The sequence below is a fragment of the Ustilaginoidea virens genome, chromosome 2, assembly GCF_000687475.1.
Source record: "Ustilaginoidea virens chromosome 2, complete sequence".
NCBI lineage: Eukaryota > Fungi > Ascomycota > Sordariomycetes > Hypocreales > Clavicipitaceae > Ustilaginoidea > Ustilaginoidea virens.
This window is the reverse complement of record NC_057317.1, coordinates 5,995,560-6,016,035: the sequence shown is the minus strand read 5'-3', so window position 1 is coordinate 6,016,035 and position 20,476 is coordinate 5,995,560. Positions and strand designations below refer to the sequence as shown.

The 20,476-nt window shown below is 48.2% G+C and overlaps 4 protein-coding genes across 4 annotated transcripts; 2 read left to right on the top strand and 2 right to left on the bottom strand.

Moving 5' to 3' along the window:
• Positions 1-5,429: 5,429 nt before the first annotated feature.
• Positions 5,430-7,529, bottom strand: UV8b_03311 (uncharacterized protein; the record flags this gene model as incomplete). Its single annotated transcript, XM_043140809.1, has 6 exons — positions 5,430-5,750; positions 5,805-6,249; positions 6,323-6,690; positions 6,754-7,070; positions 7,121-7,246; positions 7,304-7,529. 6 exons carry the CDS (start codon positions 7,527-7,529, stop codon positions 5,430-5,432), a joined length of 1,803 nt encoding a protein of 600 aa, XP_042996743.1.
• A 1,749-nt stretch (positions 7,530-9,278) lies between these two features.
• Positions 9,279-11,431, top strand: UV8b_03310 (uncharacterized protein; the record flags this gene model as incomplete). Its single annotated transcript, XM_043140808.1, has 4 exons — positions 9,279-9,398; positions 9,466-9,545; positions 9,626-10,515; positions 10,572-11,431. The coding sequence occupies 4 exons, from the start codon at positions 9,279-9,281 to the stop codon at positions 11,429-11,431; spliced, it is 1,950 nt and encodes a 649-aa protein (XP_042996742.1).
• A 1,074-nt stretch (positions 11,432-12,505) lies between these two features.
• UV8b_03309 (uncharacterized protein) lies at positions 12,506-13,509 on the bottom strand (the record flags this gene model as incomplete). The annotated part of the gene is made up of 2 exons (XM_043140807.1): positions 12,506-13,017; positions 13,083-13,509. The coding sequence occupies 2 exons, from the start codon at positions 13,507-13,509 to the stop codon at positions 12,506-12,508; spliced, it is 939 nt and encodes a 312-aa protein (XP_042996741.1).
• A 2,886-nt stretch (positions 13,510-16,395) lies between these two features.
• UV8b_03308 (uncharacterized protein) lies at positions 16,396-16,572 on the top strand (the record flags this gene model as incomplete). The annotated part of the gene is made up of 1 exon (XM_043140806.1): positions 16,396-16,572. The coding sequence occupies one exon, from the start codon at positions 16,396-16,398 to the stop codon at positions 16,570-16,572; it is 177 nt and encodes a 58-aa protein (XP_042996740.1).
• Between the last annotated feature and the right edge of the window lie 3,904 nt (positions 16,573-20,476).

Below are 20,476 nucleotides of genomic sequence, written 5' to 3'. Positions count from 1 at the left end.
AACCTTAGTATCCCCTTAGATTAATAGGTTATCGATATTATTAAGCTTTATGCCTATCCTATTTATATTCATGATAGAATAAAGGAAGGGGGTGCCGCTATTAAGGACGTAGAAGGGGATATTACCAAATATCATTAGGACATTTAGTATGCCAGAAGATATAGCAGAGCCTACGCTAAAGTTTACTATATGCTTTTTGTTAGTCGCCTTAATAGTTAGGGTCGTCATTAATCTTATTAGGGCCTTTGCTTGACCTAGGCCTGCTGTTAATAGGCTGGAAGCGCCGGTATCTGGTAGGATTCCGCGGAAGGTATGGTTACTATAACGTTCTTCTTCTAGAAAGGCAGAGTTATAGTCTAGTAAGGGCATTCGGAAGGGGTTAATCTGTAGGAAAGCATATCAGTATAATTCATCCTGCAAGGCTTATAACATCTCAATTAGTGATGCCTCTATTTGCAAGAGGGCTTGGAAATACTGCGTGGCTGTAATTTGCGGTGCAATAGCGTCCTCTGTATCCTACTGTATAATGTTGGCTATTATGATTTCGACATCTTTAACGATATCATTAAAATCGGCATTTTTAAGGCCTTAGTCGGCAGTCCCTTTATATTCCTATAGGAAAATACAGAATTTCTTATTATTAAGGGCGGTCCGGTTAGAGCGGTTCTTCAGCCATTATGCCTTTAATTCTTATTGCTCTTTGTTAGTATAGTTGGATGACTAACATTCTGATTTATTACAAATAAAGCATCTTCTTTAATAGGGCCTAACTAGAAGGGTGCGATTTTATTTAAAGCAGCATTAAGAGGGTCCGTATCGTTAGGGGCGTTAATACTAGTTATGCGATTAACTATATCTACGATCTGTGAATAACACTATATTATCATCAATATCTTTAATATCCTATTGTTGTTAATGCTGCTATTGTTGAAGGAATTAATGCTATTGAGTCATATAAGTAGTCTCATAGATGGAAAGGGATTGCTATAGGTTAGCGGCAAGGCCTTTGAATATAGAGGCATAACGATATATAGCCTGGCTATACTCAGGGGTATCCCTTACAGCATTAAGCACTTACTGATGAAGCTCTGTATTAGCTGTAAAGGGGGGAAAAAGACCATAATGTAGGCGCTGAAGTTCCTCTAGTAGGATATTAAGGCATTCTAGCTTTAACTTATTAGGATATTTCGCGATAGTTAATTAGAGCGTTATTTTATTCTAATGGTGCAAATAGAATTGCTTTATGTTCTCATTCTCAAAATGGCTTTTGACTTTACAGACTATATCGTTAAAAGTAAGGGTATCGTAGATGCATTTGATATTATTAAAGTAGTAGGTCTTAGCATCGCTAATTAGTATGATTTAGAAGGCTTTAGTGAGTATATAATCGGGCAATCCTAAAAGGCGGTATTTGCTCTTAAAGGATACTATCTTTAGTATAAGGAAGTCATCTATTTTGCCGCTATATCTATCCTCTATGCGATAGCTGCGTAAAAGGTCAGATATCTTCTTCAAAATATCGTTAAACCTGGCCTCTGCGTAGGCTCTTCGGGTATGATCTTCTTAGTGGTATTCCGGAGGGTATTCCGGAATGGCTTGTCGGTTGTTGCCTTACGGTAGGAAGTTAGCAGGGGCTTCGTTTCCTCCTGTTAAGACGGTCCGTTTATCGGCCTAGATAGGCTGATAGTGCCGGGAGGGGTCCGGTGCCATGCCTATCTTTAGCATTATCGGGTAAGGCGTTAGGGCCGGTGGTTGAGGCATTTGTGCTTATGGGTTGTGGCTGCAATACCATAATTCGTGATATCTAGTATCCGGGGCAGCTATTTTATCAATATTAGGGGCTTGCCCAGTGCCGCTAGTAACGGTATATTGGGGAATATTGACATTGGTGGCTTAGAGGGTATCGCCAGCAATTTCGAGGGTATTGCTATTGGCGCTCTCTATTAATTAAAGCATATCATCAGGGCCTATAACCTGACCTCTGGTCCTTGTGGGCATACTATAATTCTGAGGGGCATTGGGATAGCCGCCTCAGCTAGCTCAGCTAGGGGTATAACCCCTAGGATAAAGTATTTAGTCGGTCGGGCTATAGTTATCGTCTGTTGAATATTGCTATTATTGGAAGCCTTCCCCTGTCTTAAATAGCGGCCTATTGTAAATAGGCGCTTTCCCTTTCTATTATAGCGGCTGGCCCCTTTCTTCTTTAGTAGGAATAAAGGCCTTCTTTAATATAGATAGAGGGATAAGGGGTTATTATACCGTTAGTATTGCAAAGTCCCTAGGGGTCGAAGGGGCTTATAAAGGTCTTTGCGAAGGTAATTATAAGGGTGTTCGTAAGGGTATTCATAACGGTATCCATAAGGGTATCCGTAAGGGTATTCGAACAATTATAGTAGGGAGTGAATTCCTTAAGCTTATAATAGAGGGGGCATTCTAATTCATTTGCATCTCCTATTCGGTGTAAATAGTAGGGACTGATTGTTCCCTATCTAGATTTAACTAGGATATAAAGGTTTTACATGCAAATTAGAGATCTATTTCCTCTTAAGGCTACTTAGGCATATTCTCTTATTGGAGATAGTAGGTGAGGGTCTTAACTACTGACGATCCTGTGCTTCTAATGTATACCCCACGTTCCTATAGGGTTATTCGGAATTCCTATAGAAGCCGTTTATTGATACGGTTAAATAGCTCCTTAGTCTACTCATCATAATCTTCACGGAATTATTCCCATAGATCATCATCTATCTTATCGCCTATTATATAGTTATTAATAAGGTAGGCGATACAATTGTATAACTATTCGTCCGTGGTATTAGTAGGGTCAATCTGCCCTTTTGAATTAGCCTAGTCCTCTGTAATAGTATCGGCGTGAGGCCTAAGCTTTTTGGATAGTGATCCCTCTATTATGATATTGATAGGGGTAGGCGTATGTATCGGAGAGAGAGGGAGCGTTTGGCGTATAATAAAAGAAAGAAGGAAGTAATTAATAAAAAGAAGGAAGGAAGGAAGTAAAGAAGGGAGCAATAGTCAGGCAGGATATTATAGGCGTTCCGGTTGCTTATTTAACTGTTAAATGTAACAGTAAATAGGTTCTTTACCGTAGATATTATTGCGGTTCAGGGTCGCTTGCGTAAGAACCCGCGTTTTAGCCTGCTAATTATATCACGATAGATTTGGCGCTACGTCTAGCATAACTAAAGATATCGTAATATTCAGCTATCGTCACTGGCTGGTACACTTAGCGTAATATTTGGCGATTGTTCCTTGTGATAGACGAGTAGGGAAGGTTAGATACAATCAGTTTATCCCTTAGTTCGTGACATCTATAGCTATTCCTCTGAATAGGCTAGATCACGATCCCTATTAGCACGACTTTATCAAATCGTCTCTTTTTGCTGGTCCTAGCTAATCTGTAAAGTGAACTTCAACTTCACTAATTAGTGTTGGTTTTACTAAGGGGTACCTAGTTATATATAGGGTTGCGCGCGTGGTAGGATATACCGAGTGGTCACGAAGCAACGGATTCTATTGCTTTACTTATGACTATCTAAGAAAGGGAAGAGGAAGCAAAAGAGGGTAATTACACGATGTGGCCTTTTTGTGCGTGTGCCGCTGTCACGTGCATCGGCGCGGTCGGGCCGGACTGCCCGCGTGCCCTACCGGGCTCAGGGGCACAGGGGCAAAAGTGGCCACATCGTGCGCAACGGGTGTGCGCGGCACATCCGTCGCAATGTGCCCAATTGGGCACCTTGCGACAGCGATTCCGACATTAATGACCATCTAAGAAAGTAGGGAAAGGAAGCAAAAGAGGAATTATACGATGTGGCCTTTTTGTGCATATGCCGTGGTCACGTGCACCGGTGCGGTCGGGTCGGGCTGCCCGCGTGCCCTACCGGGCACAGCAAAAGGGGGCCATATCGTATGCAGCGGTGCGCGGCACATCCGTCGCAATGTGCCCAATTGGGCACCTTGCGATAGCGATTCCGACACTTAGGTAGGGATACCTAGTAAAAATATAAGGGAAGTCACTTACTATAGAAAAATATATATAAAGATACTTATAGTCTAGTGGCTACTATAGATTAAAGGATCTACTACTATTTATTAGCGTATCTCTATATTAGGAAAGAGCATTAGTCAGGTCTGTTAAGTTATTATGGGGGGGGTCGAATGACTAGGGGGGGGCATAGGTCGGTTGATATGTAGTCTCTTTCCTTGTGTTCAATACTGCATTTACTGCTATCCCTTTTTACCCCTTTCTTTTCGGCTACGATATTCAACATACCGGCTATACGGTATAAGGCTGTGCAGCCGCCCGGCTAAGCCAGCCGCCCAGCGGCATCTGACAAGGTCAGAGATAACGCTGTCGGAAGCACATCCTTCTGAGACCGAGCCGCGCTTTCTTTTCTATGTGTGCACCTTAAATTCTAGTGATTCCGATGTTTCCTTCTACAAAGAGAGAGACTGCCAGTATTGGAATCGCCGTCGCAATTGCTCCCTCAATTGGGCATTGCGACAGATGTGCCGTTGCGCGTGCGCTGTGCACGTGGTGGCCCCGCCTTTCCCCGCGCCCTGATTGGGCGCACGGGCGGCCCGCAGAGCCGCACCGCCGCACGTGACTGCGGCACACACATAAAAGGCCACATCATGTAATTCCTCCTTTTCCTTCCTTTTAGATAGTCATCACAGGCATTAGCAAAGTAATATAATCCTTTGCTTAGTGACTATACGGTACCGGATACCACGCGCGCAACCCTACGTATAACTGGGTATACCTTGATGTGATTCCAACATATATAGTACATTACATTATATAAGAAGCTCTCTTTTAACTACCTACCTATAAAAGTATCTCTAACTTTCTTAAGACTATATTATAATAGATAATACTAAAATAATAAGAGGATAGATATTATAGGTATAAGTATCTAGAAAAGAACTACTGTTGGTTCGAAAAGGAGTATTAGATATTAGATATTTAAATTAATCTAATGCCCTGAGCTGATATTATTCTGATCTGATAATAGTCTTCCTCCTCCTTCCGTAGGCTCTATATATTAGTTCTTTATTGTTATCGTTAATACAATTATTATTATGACTTTATTAGAAAGGCATCGCAAGAGCAGGGCAATACAAGCGAGTCGCTAGTTAAATTCAGGATACCGACCGCTGCGACCACATGCCCGGCTGATTACGACATCTTGCGGCTATCCCTTGTCTCTACTAGTTCCCCTCCCGTTATCCTAATTAATTACTACTGCTACTAACGCCGCTGCGTTGAGGTGCTACTATTGTTGACGCTACTAGTATTGGTAAAACTAGAACCTTAGCCTTACCATTCAAGACTTCTGTTGCGTTCTTCCTCCGCAGGTGCCCAGGAGTATGCCGGCGGCTCTGGGCCATGGTAACCTCGGTTCTAGATCACACTACTTGTGATTGCCTTTCCAGCGACACGATTGTTCTGCCTTGCGCGCTGTTTCCCTGGCGATGCGGCCGATCTGAAGTACGGTTCCCATACCGACCGCTTGATGCCAGAGAACATGGCAATGCATCAGCCATAGCCCAGGGTTATCAAGACGAAATCGCAGAATCACATATCCACGTGGTTTTATGTAGACAGTATCCTTTATGAGGGGGGTGTCAATGTTGATCAGCTTGTCTTCGTGGTTAACAGCTGCCTCGAAGGGGTTGTATGAGCGTCCAAGTTCATCTTGTCGCGAGCCAAGAACATAAAATTGGTATCCATGCTAGGTAGGCACTTGTCAGCAACTGTGACGGATGTGGCCAACATGGATACTCACCAAATGGAACGGATGGCCCTTGTCGTCGACGTTGTTTATCACCAAGTCCAACCATCGGTCTTGGCCTGCTGCGAATTGCGGGACATTGAAAGTGCGGAGGGGGTTGGCTTGCTCTGTGCCGTTGACCCATGCCGTTCTGTGCGTAGCGAGCAAGGGCGCGGTATTGGCGTCTTTCCATACCCATGATGAGTGATTCAGTTCACCCCATGGCTCGTCATTCTTGAACGAGTTGATGGCCAGGCTAGTATATAATAGGGCTATCTCGGCCGGCTTCTTGCGGACAGGCGAGTTTCGAGCAAGGACTGGTCCTTGGGCGTCGTTCAAGTCGTACATGTCCACAGTATCGCGGATGTCATTTCGATCATGTCTCCCATGAGCACAATGTACCCATTCCAGGGCAAAGGACTGTGCCCGGGTGAGGGCTGGGTTCATTAACTGCATGAGTCTGGCCAATCTGTCAGCCGACGGTGCAATAGCAGGGTTTCAAATAACTGAATGTCAAACGAGAGAAATCTTACTCTGGGTCAAGAATAATCTTTAGATCGACTGTAGAAGGCGCGCTTCTGTCAGTGATGGTCTTCTGTGGAAGAAGTAACACGTCCATGCGCTCGCCAGGATATAGCACGCCGAGTGTCGAGGTTTGTGGCGTGGCATTCGACACCGCTCCACCACCGTCAACGGCGAGCAGCTGCAGGGCAGCGTTCTCAACCTGAAAGGAGTAGCCAGAGGAGGCACCCACATTGACTACCCGCAGCCGGACAGCTTTGTTCCCGAAAACCTGCAGTGGCAGACGGTCGGTTTTTATACAAGCAACTGGTCTCCCAGGACGCGCGTTGCTGCAGTTGTAGGAGCCCATGCCATTGATCAATAAGGAATCGGGTACAGGCTACAAGTAAGGTCAGACACTAGACATCAAACATGAACATGGTAGGTTCGGATTCCAGCTTACCTCGTAGGCGAAGCTTCGAAAGTCTTTATACTCGGCAAGAACCTTCTCTGCCGGCATGTGGTACCAGTCGCCGATGAGCAGTAGCTTTTCGCCATCGTATTCATATAGCGCCATGTCACTGTGAGCTATCCTGCCCTCGACTGGCTTGTGCACAATCAAGGCACCATAAAGCCCATCTGCTCTTTTGACTGCGGAGTGCGCATGATACCAGAATGTACCATGCTGTTTGCGGTGAATATGGAACCTGTAGGTAAATGTTTCTCCTGTAGCGACTCTGCACTGCGTCACACCAACAACACCATCCATCTCGTTGAAGCCTGAGGATAATTTAGTGATTCGCATGATGGGCCACAGATGCTTGCCTTACCCTTCATCAGCATCCCGTGCCAGTGAATGACAACGCCGTCGTCGTCATCATTTTCAACCCTGTTTATTACCGTAATCTCAATTTCATCACCAGCTCTTGCTTCAATGGTTGGACCTGGAAATTGGCCTGCGCCGGCGTCAGCAACAGAATGCAGGAGGTATCCCGCAATGATTGCCAGCTTACCGTTGATCAGATAGACACGTTTCAGCACCCCATCTGGTCTCTGAAGTTGTCGTGTGATAGACCAGCGCTGATGAATTGTGCGAGGTTCTCGGTAGATGTGCTGCTCTGGGTGCAAAGCAAAACGATCATCAGATTCCGTGCCAAGTGGACAGAGGTTGCTGTCAGCGTGGTAGGCGTCGGTCGTCGTCCAACTATATACAAGGTTCTCGAAAGCAAAATACTTCATTGCAGTCATGGAATATAAGCTGAAACACACGAGCAAAGTTGCTGCAAAAACACCTGAGCATAGCCAAGTAGAGCGCCGGCGGATTGTCCGCCCACAAGGCCATTGCATAGCCATGTGGTGTTTCGGTCCCTGAGGCCAGGGGCCGTTCCAATGATGATACTTGTGGGTATTTGGGCATGCTGGTGTATATAACAATGGAGACGGTGCATTTGCTCAACATGGGTGAAGACGCGAGACAACCTGGCAACTATTGGATATGACACTGTAGCGTTCCCTTTTAGAAAAGGGACGTTGGATACTGATTGAAAGTAAGGCGTAATGATTTCGGCAAGGAGGTAAACAGTTTCAGCCCAGAATGGGTGCTGGAAAGTCTGGCGATGGGCATGGCCCGTGGATGGAAAGGTCAGCAAGGTCGAATTTTGCTATGCAAGGATTGTGCAAATGGAGCGGTACATGTTGCACCGTGACTGAGTGCTCGCTCAGCTTCTCAGGACAAACGAATCGGGTGAATGGAACAAATGAGACGGACCACCGAGGTCTGCTTTTAAACACGAATATTTGAAGAGGGGATCCCAGATAAAAAGCCCATGTTGGGCTTACGGGTTTTTTGATTGGGCTGTGCGATGAGCTGTCTTGTCTCGGACTTTGTGATTGTTGGTGACGGGTTTTGGGGGAGGGCGAGTTGTTGAAGATCAAATGCATGGCACGTGGGGCGGGTCAAGTCGGGCTGGTAAGTCAAGAAAGAGGTGGTGAACCGGCTCGAGGGCCTTGCCCTTGCACTTCTGACATTGAAGCGATGCGACATTGAGCGGCAGCACTGCAGTAGCGCCGTCGACGGCTGCCTGCCTTGTTCCAGGCCTGATTCAAGCACGGCGCACGCTGACCCCAGATGCCCCGCCATTTATTCTCTCGCGGTCCCACCCATCTCTCTCCGGCTGCCCGCCTACCCGCTCGCTTGTCTGCTGATAAGCTGGTATAGGTCGTAGCCTGTAGGTAGGTGGCCCCTGTAAGCGCCCTCAACAAACCACGTGCATACGCGTCAGGGTTAAGACCTGCCATCGTCCGGAATGGTTGACTCTTTGGGCAACCCCCGCCTTGATCACCCGCCCGCCAACCATGCACCGTCTCGACCAGTTGCATCCGTCACTGCTACCTGCCGTGATATCGCGCGTTGTCTCAACAGGGCAGGAGCTGGGAAAGGGCGAAAAAGAAAAGAAAAAGGAAAAAAAAACCCCCCCGGAAATTCCCTCTCACTGGCAGCATACCATACCGCAGAAGTCCCCATTGTCCCGAATTTTCGGAGAGCCGCCTCAAACCGCGTCGACAGTCTTGCCGAATCCGACATGACTTATTGGTTGCATCCTTCCAAACGCAGGAGGAGCCGTGTCGCTTCGATGCTGTCCTGCTCCCGCCTATCTTGTTCACCTCTAGCATGTGTGTTCGGGGTAGCAATGCTGAGGATGCAGGTGCATCTGGCAGACACGCAGGGACTAGTTGTTCGGAAGTTGATTGCCATTTTTCCCCTTTGGTTCTTTTTTTATTCTTTTCTTGCCTATATGCTGTCCTTGATTCTTGCTTTCTAGCGTAGGTATAATATCTTTTGGTTCGCTGCGGCGATCGTCGTTCTCTCTCAAGCTCTGCGGACGTCTCTGTACACTGTTCTCATTCCACGTGTACTCCTATGACAGACAGCTCGTCAACTTTTTGTCTTTTCCGTTAGATAGCATCGCCAAGCTACAGATTTCCACGATGCGGCGCTCAGCTCTCGGCCTCACGCTGGTGGCCACGGCTGCACCAGTGCATGCCGGTTCGCTCAAAGACATCAAACACATCATCTTGTTTATGCAGGAAAATAGATCATTTGATCACGTAAGTTTCAGGTCTTTCTCCTCAACCCCGGCAGCATTTTTCCTGATAGCTACGTATCGTTGTTTAGTATTTTGGGACTATGGCTGGTGTTCGCAACTTTGGCGACCCTAATATCCACTTCACCGATGGGGTTCCCGTCTGGAGACAGTGAGTAGTTGTTTGGCCCTGGCTGGGGTCATCTCGCTTCCATCCTCATGTGTGAAAGGATCTAACAGCAGGAATGATAGGCCTACTACCAAAACTCGGAATGGTGTCAATTCATTGTCACCGTGGCATATCAACTACTTGGGCGGGGATTGGAGCGACGCAACTCAATGCATGGGAGCTGGATCTAACGGCTGGGAGGCCATGCATGGCGCCTACAACAACGGTCGTGCCGACGGCTGGGTCACGTCAGACACACCCTACAGTATGGGCTATTACAAACGCCAAGATGTGCCTACACAGTGGGATATCGCAGAGGGTTGGACCATCATGGACAACTCCCACCAGAGCATCCTTGGTGTTACCGATCCCAACCGTATCATGTGGATGAGTGGAACCGTCAACACTGCCGGTTCTCCTGGAAATCCAGATGGAAAAGGTGGTAACATTCTATCGAATCGCGCCAGTCCCGGTTGCGATTCTCCAGGCAATAATTGCTTCCCTTTTACCTGGAAAACGACTCCGGAATATTTGCAGGAGGCCGGCATTTCATGGCGAGTGTGGCAGGAAGTTGACAACTTCGAAGACAATATGCTGGCCTACTTTAAACAATACCAGGATGCCCCAAAGGGAAATGTTCTTCGAGACAACGGCAACTCTTACCCGGGCCTCCAGGCCTTTTATGACGCCTGCGCCAACGGCACCTTGCCCCAAGTGAGCTGGATTATTGGACCTCAGGAACTGAGCGAGCATGCCCCCAACATGCCCATTGACGGTGCTTGGCTGCAGAGGAATATTGTCCAAGCCGTCGTGAACAGCCCCAGGTACAATGAAACCGCACTCATCATCAGTTACGATGAGCAAGGTGGTTGGGCTGACCACGTTGTACCACCTGTTGCGCCCAAGGATGCTGCTGGTGAATGGATAACAGATCCTTTTGATGCCAGCAACGGAAAAGTACCAATTGGTCCCGGTGAGTTTTAAAGTAAACACTTCGTACCATGGAGAGCAGAGATACTAACCTGACAGGTCCGCGCGTTCCTCGATTTATCATCTCCCCCTGGACCCGGGGGGGGCATGTCTTCGCCGAGACTAGCGATCACACCTCTGACATCTTGTTCCTCGAGGCGTGGGCAGAAGCCAATGGATACATTGTGTCGCACACCAACATAAGTCCCTGGCGACGTCAGCACATGACTAATATGGTCAACGCTTTCGACTTTGACAACCCCATCTACACACTGCCAATCATTACCGCAGTGCGCACCCCAGAAGCACGCACCGACAACAACTGGAGCGGTAACCTCTCCTTGGGATCGCTCACTGGCCCATGGGTCGGACCCGCCAAATGCAGAAATGGATATGCCCACGGCAACCAACCTCCTATCCCTTATGGCAAAGCCAATGCTGAACAGGATATGAATGCCCTCGTTGAAGCTGGCTACAAGCAGGTCCGAGGTTCCATCACCGAAGGCCGGTACGTTACCATCGAAAGTAACGGTCTTGGCCTTGCCATCTCAAGAGGGTGCTCAGTCGTCGCCATCCAGAGCTCCAAGGCTCACGAGGATGCGAGACAGCGGTGGATACTCCACACGGCGGATGGAAATCGGTTCGGAAACACATTTTATATCCAGTCTGCGCTTGAAAAGTGGTACATTTCTGTCAATGGCGGTCTGACCACAGATCAGTCAAAGGCCAAGGCTTTTACCATTGAGTACCAGGCGAGCGGATCTACTTATACGCTTCGTGGAACTGAAAACGCTGGCAAGTACGTTAGCTTTACCAAGTCGAGAAGGCGCAACGCTCAGTGTGGGCATGCGGGCACGATTACTTGGGAGGGTGAGGCTGGTCGCTTCAAGATTTACGCCGTCAACTATTATCTTGGTTGAATCAAGATCCAGGGAACAAGAAAGGGCTGAAACGTATTGCACGAATGGTCGCAATAAAGGGACATTGTGGACAAGACTAAATGAAGGCAACCGAATATGGTCAAATAACATTTTGGCGTGCTTGACAGGAGCTGCGACCTTAATCCGTTCGACTTGATCCATTCTGCACAAGATGAAGACGACTATCACTACGTGATATGAAAAAGAAGACGTCTCTACACCAGACTCCCCCTGTAGTTGAGACACGTCATCCTGAGGGCTGCCCTGTGCCGCTGCAAGCCTCCATGGCGTGGATATTTTGTGCAAAGTGGTTCTTGGACGGGTCCAGCCACGTCCAAACTGACAAAGCTGACATTCTTCCAGCCTCTTTGAAGTTGGCTCGCAGTTTTCCCAGTCGAAGTGATGCAGGCATGATGAAGCATGGGGCTTGAACGATTTAGCATAGAATCTTACGCTTGGTCCTTGGGGTCCTCTAGCCCATCAAGAATCACCGTAGCCCAAGTCTCACAATCTTCCGAAATATTACGACGGATTGCTTCAGTGCGCATCTCCATTCTGATGGTGTGTCAACGGGGTTGAACCCAACTGGTTAGAAATTAGATCATGATGCTTACTGGAGCGGTTCACAAAATAATAGCATTGACTGTTTTTTTTTTTTTTTTTTTGGCGATGTGCGGTGTATATCCGGCGTGCACCGGCTGGCAAGCTTGCACATTCATAGTAAAACGCAGATTCTTGAGTTGGAAACGGGGCAATGCAGGCAACGGATATCAAGCCAGTTCATCATCGTCGCAGCCATTTCCATCAACATCAGGCATAGTCATAAGCTTCCAGTGTAAGTAAGACGTTCAACATCGATAATGCAGGGTGCTTTTGTAAATTTCTCTAATCAACAGACGTTCCCTGTGGTACCAATAGGTGACAAAGACTACCTCGCCTCTCGCGCAAGATTCACGTTATACAAGTAAACAATGATGGCGTTCGTATTGCATCACATTCCGCCAACCCAACATTGAGACACAGCATATAACCCAGTACTACATGTAGCTCGCGGTCTGTCGGCTCGATTTTCCTCTACTGGCTCAGAGAGCATCCCTCGACGGTCCAGGAAGAGCCGTCAGTTGCGGAAGAGCGGAGATACATGTTTCGTGGGACCCTTGAGTTTTTGACTTGGTTGCAGAGTACGCGGAAGTCTTGTCCCGTCCATTTCTGCCAGTCATCAAAGACGCGAGGGCCCGCAAAGGCAGCGTCACACCAGGCCTTGAAATCCTTGACAAAGTGGGGGTCCTGTGCCCTGAAGCCGTGCGCGATCATTTTGGCGTCCTTGAGATCGCCAATGCAATCCATCTGGATTTGCACTGTCGTTGGAGCGCAGACTTCTCCATTTGCAAGGTTATATGTCCGCTGGCTTGTAGTCGTCACCTCGGTTGACTTGGACCAGTCCTGGCTCCATTCGGTACTCACTTCGGTAGATACTGAGACAAATTTGATGTCGCCTCCGACGTTAACCTTCGTGCCAACCTTGTAGCCGTAGTTAACCGTGTCAGTAACGACTCTGGATTGAGTAAAGCTTTGAGAACAGCCTCCTACTCCATGTTAGTCAATGCGGTCGGCAGAACAAGGGGAGCAAACTGCCCGCGCGTCGTCCTACCTTCCAGATTACAGGCGAACAAGGCCCCCTGGTTGACGATGACAGGATCAGACACCTTGCAGGATCCGAAGACGGGCGTGTACTCGAGAGTAAAGTCGGCCCAGCCCATTTTATTGTGGTACTTGGGGTTGGTCTTCCAGACGTAGGTCCTTTTCGGCATCTCTTGATCGCCCACAGCCTGGTTGGAAAACTTTTGGGCCAGGCGCTTAGCGCAGACGACGACGTCTTCGCCTTTGCCGCATGTGCCGCTTATCGAGCGAGCCGCCAGGGTGCTGTCCGAGACTCGCTCTGCGGGCTGTCCGTTGATCCAGAGGGCGCTTCCGAGGGTGGCATTGACGGGTACGGCGTTGGAGTTGGCCGGCAGAGCGGCAGCTCCGGCGGCGAGGAGGCCAGCAACAGCCGCGAGGGATGAGGACGTATAGAGCATGTTGGAAGGTGTCGTAAGAAGATGGTGGGTTATTCAACGAGGACTGAAGGTGTTGATGGACTGTCTGGTATGGGTGGGAGCAAGGACGGCTCTTTATACCCGTGATGGCTCTCAGACAAGCTATTTAATGAGGGATTCCGGTAGAGAGGATCGGTTAACCGCAGGTGCGCCGGGAAGGAGTCGTTCCTACTAGCAGGATGAGAAAATAATCCAGTCGAGAAGCAGAAAATAATTCATGCACCTTACTGTGCAGAGTGGCCCTATGGGATCTGCAAAGGATCCCTGTGAACATATCCTGGAGTCGATCCTGTAGTAAGGCTTGGCACGAGTCTCGGCTTCTGGGATCTGTCGAGACTTCTTAGTCAACGTCTTGTTGGTAAACTACCAGGCTGGTTGGCTTGAAACAGCAATCAGCGGTTATGTGAAGAGAGTTTGGATGACCTCTTGCCCGAGGAACGCCATTTGGCCAAGTGATCTGACACGTGTAGCGGCGGCGGTGTTCATACATGCCCAGCAGGGTTATCAGGAAGCTCATTGTAAGTGGTGTTGGGGGGGATGGAGCGTCGCCGACGATGGTGCGAGCTGGCGATGCATCTGCTACGCGGGATCGACCTGCTGTATTTCACACTCTTTCACTGGCAGTACTCTCGAGATACTATCGTACACGCTGGCGAAGACGGCAGTATCCTGCAAGGCGAGAGGGCTCGCTGAAAGACACCCTCGCGATAACCAGCCGCGGCACGGTTCACGGAAGCATCAATGTACCAAAGCTAATATGGGGCAGTGAGCCGCTGCTGTCGGAACCCGCAGTGAGGCTTGTTCTCCGGGGTCCGTAAGCCATTAGCTAATTTGTCTTGTCTGCGGCAACTGCCGGGGCGGGCGTAGTAATAGGTAATACCGTTCCGCAGCGGGTCTCGCGGGCCAACCGCTCGACCCCTACTCCGTAACCGGGGCCGCGTCAAGCTTATTGGCCTGGGAATGCGAGCACGACCGACCGGGGATGTTCTTGGATGAGCTCAGCATACTGGACTGGTCGTCGTTGCGCTTGGTTGGCATGGCGCATCTGGAGGCCCATATCCCCGACTGTATGCAGCCCTGGATCCTGCGGTGCGGATTATGGATGGTGGTGCTGTTCGTGAAGGAAATTAATTGCAGCCCTGGCATCTGAACAGACGAGCCGGTCGGATTCATCGACATTCGTTGGCAACCGGCCCAGCCGTCAAACCTAGACTACCAAAATCCTCATACTAGGAATTCCGGCATTTCTAATAGAGCTAATAAGTGAAATCTTGAGCGTTAACGCTATAGATATCGCGTTTTTCGTCTGCCCTGTACACTGCCAAATTGAACAGCCCATTGTAGTGGGAATAGCTCACAGCGGCGCCCTATGTGCCCTACGTGCGCGACGAGTACGATATAGCCCTTGATAATGGGGAAATTGCTAGTAGTTACTATTCCTTTGCCTGCTGATGTATCCTTTGCTATACGGTTTTTACTGGCTCAAACCCTGGTCTGTTACAACAATTTGACGCCGTTATCGCCGAGTTTCGGCTCGTTTACGCCTTTGTAGCCTTGGTAACCGTAGGCAGTAGCCCCTTCGGTTCGCATAGCGTGGCTCAGGGCTGCCGACCTCGCTACATGTCATCGTCAATAATATCGCGTTCATCCTGCGCATTCTGACAGTGACACAGCTGCCCAACCCTAACCACTCGCCCCATCATGCCCCAGGGCCCCGGGGCCCCGGGGCCCCATATACCGTTCCATATATTAGTAAAGCCGCTCCATTACTAAGACTATCCCGTCGCCGGCGAACGGGTATTTTAGGCTAAGCTCGGCGCCACAATCGGTAAGCGCTGTCCCACGGGATAGACTTGTCCCGCTGCAATCAGGCTGGCGTGAGACACGAGAAACGAGAGACGCGACAAGAAACACCGCCTCTCCGAAACGTATGTGCGCGCGGCCAGAAACTCCGCGCGCAGTGCGGCCTCGTCCGCATATGGCGATGACCAGCAACTCTCATCTCCCCTGGTGACGATGACTTGATGCTAAGCTCAGTTGGGCCCTACTCCACGTGCAAGCCATCTCTGCCAATCCCTAGCCCGGCGAATGACTCGTAAAAGGTGGCATCTGGAGACAGACGGCGGCCCCGCCCCGCAGCAGAGTCGCCCCCATCCTTGGCGGTGGCGTGACGGGGTTACTCCGGACTCCGGAGTCAATACTCCGTACTCCGTACTCGGAAGGTAGCAGGTAAATCCATCATTGAATCATGAACAAGACAGGCAGCAAAGATCTGTCGTCGTCCGGTGAACCTAGTAAATCGTTATTACCGCGCTCTTGTCCACGGCCTGTCGGGCCGGTCGACGTGTTATACTTTTAAGAAAACTTTTCGGAATGGCATTTCTGCGCGAATTGACGAGTGGCTGCAAGGGGCAGCATTTGCATTTTAGATACGCAGTACGCATTACGGAGTGTACGGAGTTCATAGGGGGGTCGATTTCAGGTTGCCCGCCCTGGACTTTGTGGGAATCATCCCGCTAGCGGGAAGTGGCTGCTAAGTCGCGGCTGGCACCAGGGCATAAGCTCAGGGCCTCAGGGCCACGGGCCCACAAGCACAAGTCTGGTTGGTGTCTGGTCTTCAACGTTTTCTAGCTGAGAGCTCCCAGCGGCCAGGCCAGGGCAGCCACGGAATACAAGTACTGTTCCGTGCGCAAGGGTGGGCTGGACCCCCTGCCCTGGGGAAGAGATGCAGTTTTTAGAGACCGACCCCCCGCCGAGTGCTCAGTGAGCGGTTTCGTGGCAAAACCATTGGCCAGCTGGTCTGAAGGTAAATCAATCGGCAGCGCGTCACTCTGACTGTGGATAAAGCTCGTCGCCCAAGTTGAAACCATGGGTGCAGGGCAGCCGAGTCCATCGAGACAAGTGACGGGCGATGCGCTACGCCGGCTACAGACTCTGATGGACGGCGCGAAACTGCTGCTCCCAGCCATCTGCTACGCTAGAGCCCGCGCCTTTGACGAAGCCATATTGGCAACTTACATCCCTCTGAAAGATGCGAAGGTGTAGGCTTCGTAACGGACCCACATTTTTCTGTGTACCTGGCTAGTACCTCCTTGGCAACTGGCCCAGCCGCCAAACCTTCGTTAAAAATCCTTATACTAGTGATTCCAGTATTATACTATAGCCAATAAATAACATCTTGAGCATCAATGCTATCAATAGATAACGCTTTTTTAACTGTCCTGAACACTGCTAAATTGAATAGCCTATTGACGAGGGCACAACGAGGCCTATTTCGATCCCGTTGCCAGAGGAGCCGGAATTGCCTCACAGCGCTCCATATGCCCTGCAGGTGCGATAAATGCGATGTAGCGCTTTGTAGATCCTGATATTGCTAGGACTTATACTATAATACTATTTCTTAGTCTCTCAATGCTTCTTTTTAGAACCAAGGTTTTCTTTTGGCTCCAACCCTGGTCCGGTCCAAAGCCTGCACCTTCGTTTCTTTAAAGGGATCGCAGCACCGCGGGGAAAATACCGGAATGTATAGCAATTGATTGTTTAAAGGATGCAGATCTTTTCCCCTGGTGTGTTAGTGCAGGCCACCTCGGATAGCCCCTTGTCGAACCATTACACTAAGAAAGTGACGCCACGTTAAGGAGCGGAGAGGGAGGACTTCTACTAGCGTCCTTTCACACCCCTGACCACGCCTACATAGTAGGTAGGTATACATACGGAATCCGCTCAACGATAACCTCTTTTTTAGACTCGGACGGATAAGTACTCCCCTATCTAATGACCGAGACAAAATCCCGTAGCGGGATTTGTGGTCCCCGTTTCTTTCCTGGCGCCATTATATTTAATGGCTCTACAGCGAATCATGGCCCTGGTCGGTCCAAGTCGAAACGCCAGTCGAGGCGCGTGATATTTTAAGGCTCAACCGATTCTGTGGAACATGTTGCAGGCTTTCTGCTGTGCTGTCGCTAATGGCTGTCCCTGCCAATAAACGGCAAGGGGGGAACCGACAGCTAAAATAAATGCGCTAATGCGTTTGGCGCGTCTTGTTGGCACCTATGCCCTGTGAAGGGCATGCAAGCACCCTTGCCGGCGCGATACATTGTGATCAGGGGTTTCCCGACCGGCAATCACAATGATCGCGACATGGGTAGGAAGCTAGCATATGCCTCGAAGAGCTTTGAATCGGAAATCGCGTAGTGTAAGGGCGCCGATATCGCGCTTGCAATCGGAATGCCGGCTCAATGATCACTAAAGAACCAAAGACTGCCTCATGGGTCGGCGTGATTGGCATCTCGCCCCAAGGTAGTCATGCTAGCGCCAGGGCATCTTTTCAGTCGCCTACAGCAGCAGTTGGGATAACCCTGCCGATGTGATGGCCAGGGCGTCGACGGCAGGGAGCCCTGAAAAGCCTCGTCGGTTGCAATGAAGGTATAGTGCATGTGAAGGGATGGGCAAGACGCGCTAACTTAATGACTTGAGCGGATGAGCATACCAGTCACACAAGTGAAAGTTGGCTGTTCACTCTTAAAGGGATGAAACGAGGATACTCAGCTGAACTGGTGTTAGTAGGAAGGTTTTATAACTATCGGAGCATAGCTCAAGGAGGAAAATGGGATTGCATGGTTGACGTATATATAGGACTGGGGTTGTCGCTCTAGGTGTTGCAAAATCGAGGACTTTTACCCACCCAGATCTCAGCGCTGCATTCGCTTCTTTTCCCCAATAGGCTAAAGCTCAATTTCACTTTTACAAAGAGTTCTTTTTGATTGGCCAATTTAGCCTGTGAGGCAACGTCCGATGGACAATTCAATACCCGTCCGACAGCCCGCCCGAGAGCTGTCTCGCAGTCCTGACGGTCGCAGGCATCCGGTTCGCAGCCCCGACGGTTGACACACTTTACTCGTATGAAATGCATTTACTCGAGTATTCTTTCCATCGTATATATGTTCCCTATGCTGACTAGCTCACCGTTGGCCATCCGCTGTAGCATCCTTCCTGTCGGCCACATATCAGTCGCGGTCAGTTGCTATCAGTCGCTCACAATAATTGCAACCTTTCCTCGTACCTACACATACAGACACATGCAGACGCATGCATACACAGACTGAATTCATTGTAAGAGAAATACATCCGATCCAAGACCAACCTCATTTGATGATAAATGCTGACCAGTCGTGGCAATAAGGTTTCGGACTCCCCATCACGCCATCCGGCAGGGGTACCATGTAGTGCCGCCGCACATGCTTGCTCTTCAAGCGCCAAGACCACATGCCTGCGCGCTGCTATTCCATTGCCGATTGTCTCGATATCCGCATCGCCGGCGAGTCACATGGTCCGATTGTCAAGTGCCCAAATCGCAAAAAGGGGCTGGGATGCTTTGGCGTGCGTAATTCCCATTTTTTGATTCTGCGTTTGCCGCTGTCGGATCGCTTGACTCTGTTGGTCGCACTAATTGTTGTTTGGCAGGCGCATCCGGACTGTCGTTCACAGTCATTCTTTTATCGAGTTGCTTAAGGAGACGCATCCTCATGTTAGCCGATATACATGCCGCCCAATCCAAGGTCTCTTTCTGTCGACCTTCACTTGTAAGCTTATAAAGTGTTCACTCTAATAAGACTTGAAATACTTGAGACAATTTTCTTGCTACTTGATACTATATTTTATAAGCTATATTCAAACTTTAATATTTGCATCAAATTTTTTTAAGAAGTAGATATAACAAAAGATATATAAAATCTACTGTTATAGTCAAATACTAAAAATTAATCTTTTAATATCTTTAATTCAAAGGTTATCAATCAGAACATATTTATCAATTAAAATAGCATTTTTATTGCCAATTTTTCATATTTTAATTAAAATATTTCTCGGCTTTTGAAGACAGTCACTATAAAATTGCAAATAAATGACTTATAATTAAAGAATAAAAATTAAAATGATTTAAAAATTATAAAAAACGAAACCAAATTATTGATATTAACCATAAAATTATGTTCCTAAAAAAATTTCTAAAAAAAAATAAATAATATGTAGATATTTATTTAGCTATGGACATTTAAATATATTTAGTAGATACGTATACTATTTTGTTCAGCTAATAAGCTATCAAGTTGAAAGTGGATACTGTAATTTAATTTTCAACTCTTTAAATACAAATATTGAATGAATATTAAGTGGCTGATATTTAACTTTCCAGTTTTTTTTATTCCATTTAATTTAAAATGCAAATTTTTTATCATTTCAACCTCGAATTGCCATATGCATCCTATTTCACAATCTGACGTACCAATTGCCATTGCCTATAACCAAGTAAATATTTATCTGCTATATAATTTAATATTGGTTTTTAAATGGATCAAACATTTGTAACGTAAAAGTTAAATGTATTTACGTGTAAAAACATATATGAATGTTTTAAACTTTTAGAGATTCAAGTCGCCAAGTTTTCCTGTACTCTATATTGTAGTTTTGTGGCTTAAAGGCCAAGGGTTCCACGTAATAAGCCTGTAATAGCTGAGCTAGTCCAACAGTGGGGACATTCCCTACCGAAAATGGTAGTTGATATAGTCGCGACTTTTATGACCTTCGTGGCCGGAAAGGCGAGCCATGAGTAAACGACCAGACAGATTCAGAACAAACACAGAGCGCGGGCGGCCTTTTCCGTGAGTGTGACCTAGACTGTCGCGTCGACAAGCCCGCAATCCAACGAGTAAGTGCAACTTACACACATACCGCTGGCTATCTCGTCGACGACCGACCCTGCTGGCCTGATAATGCTTCCGGAATGGGCTATGAACTTGGGCCAGGAAGACTGAAATATTTGGCTTGGCCGCCAAGCTTAGACTCGGCAAAGAGGCGCATGAAAAAATTTGACATCATCTCATATCAGTCATTCTTCTTTTTTTAATTCGAACACCCGAAAAAGCCTCATGTGGTCTGAAGAATACGGGCA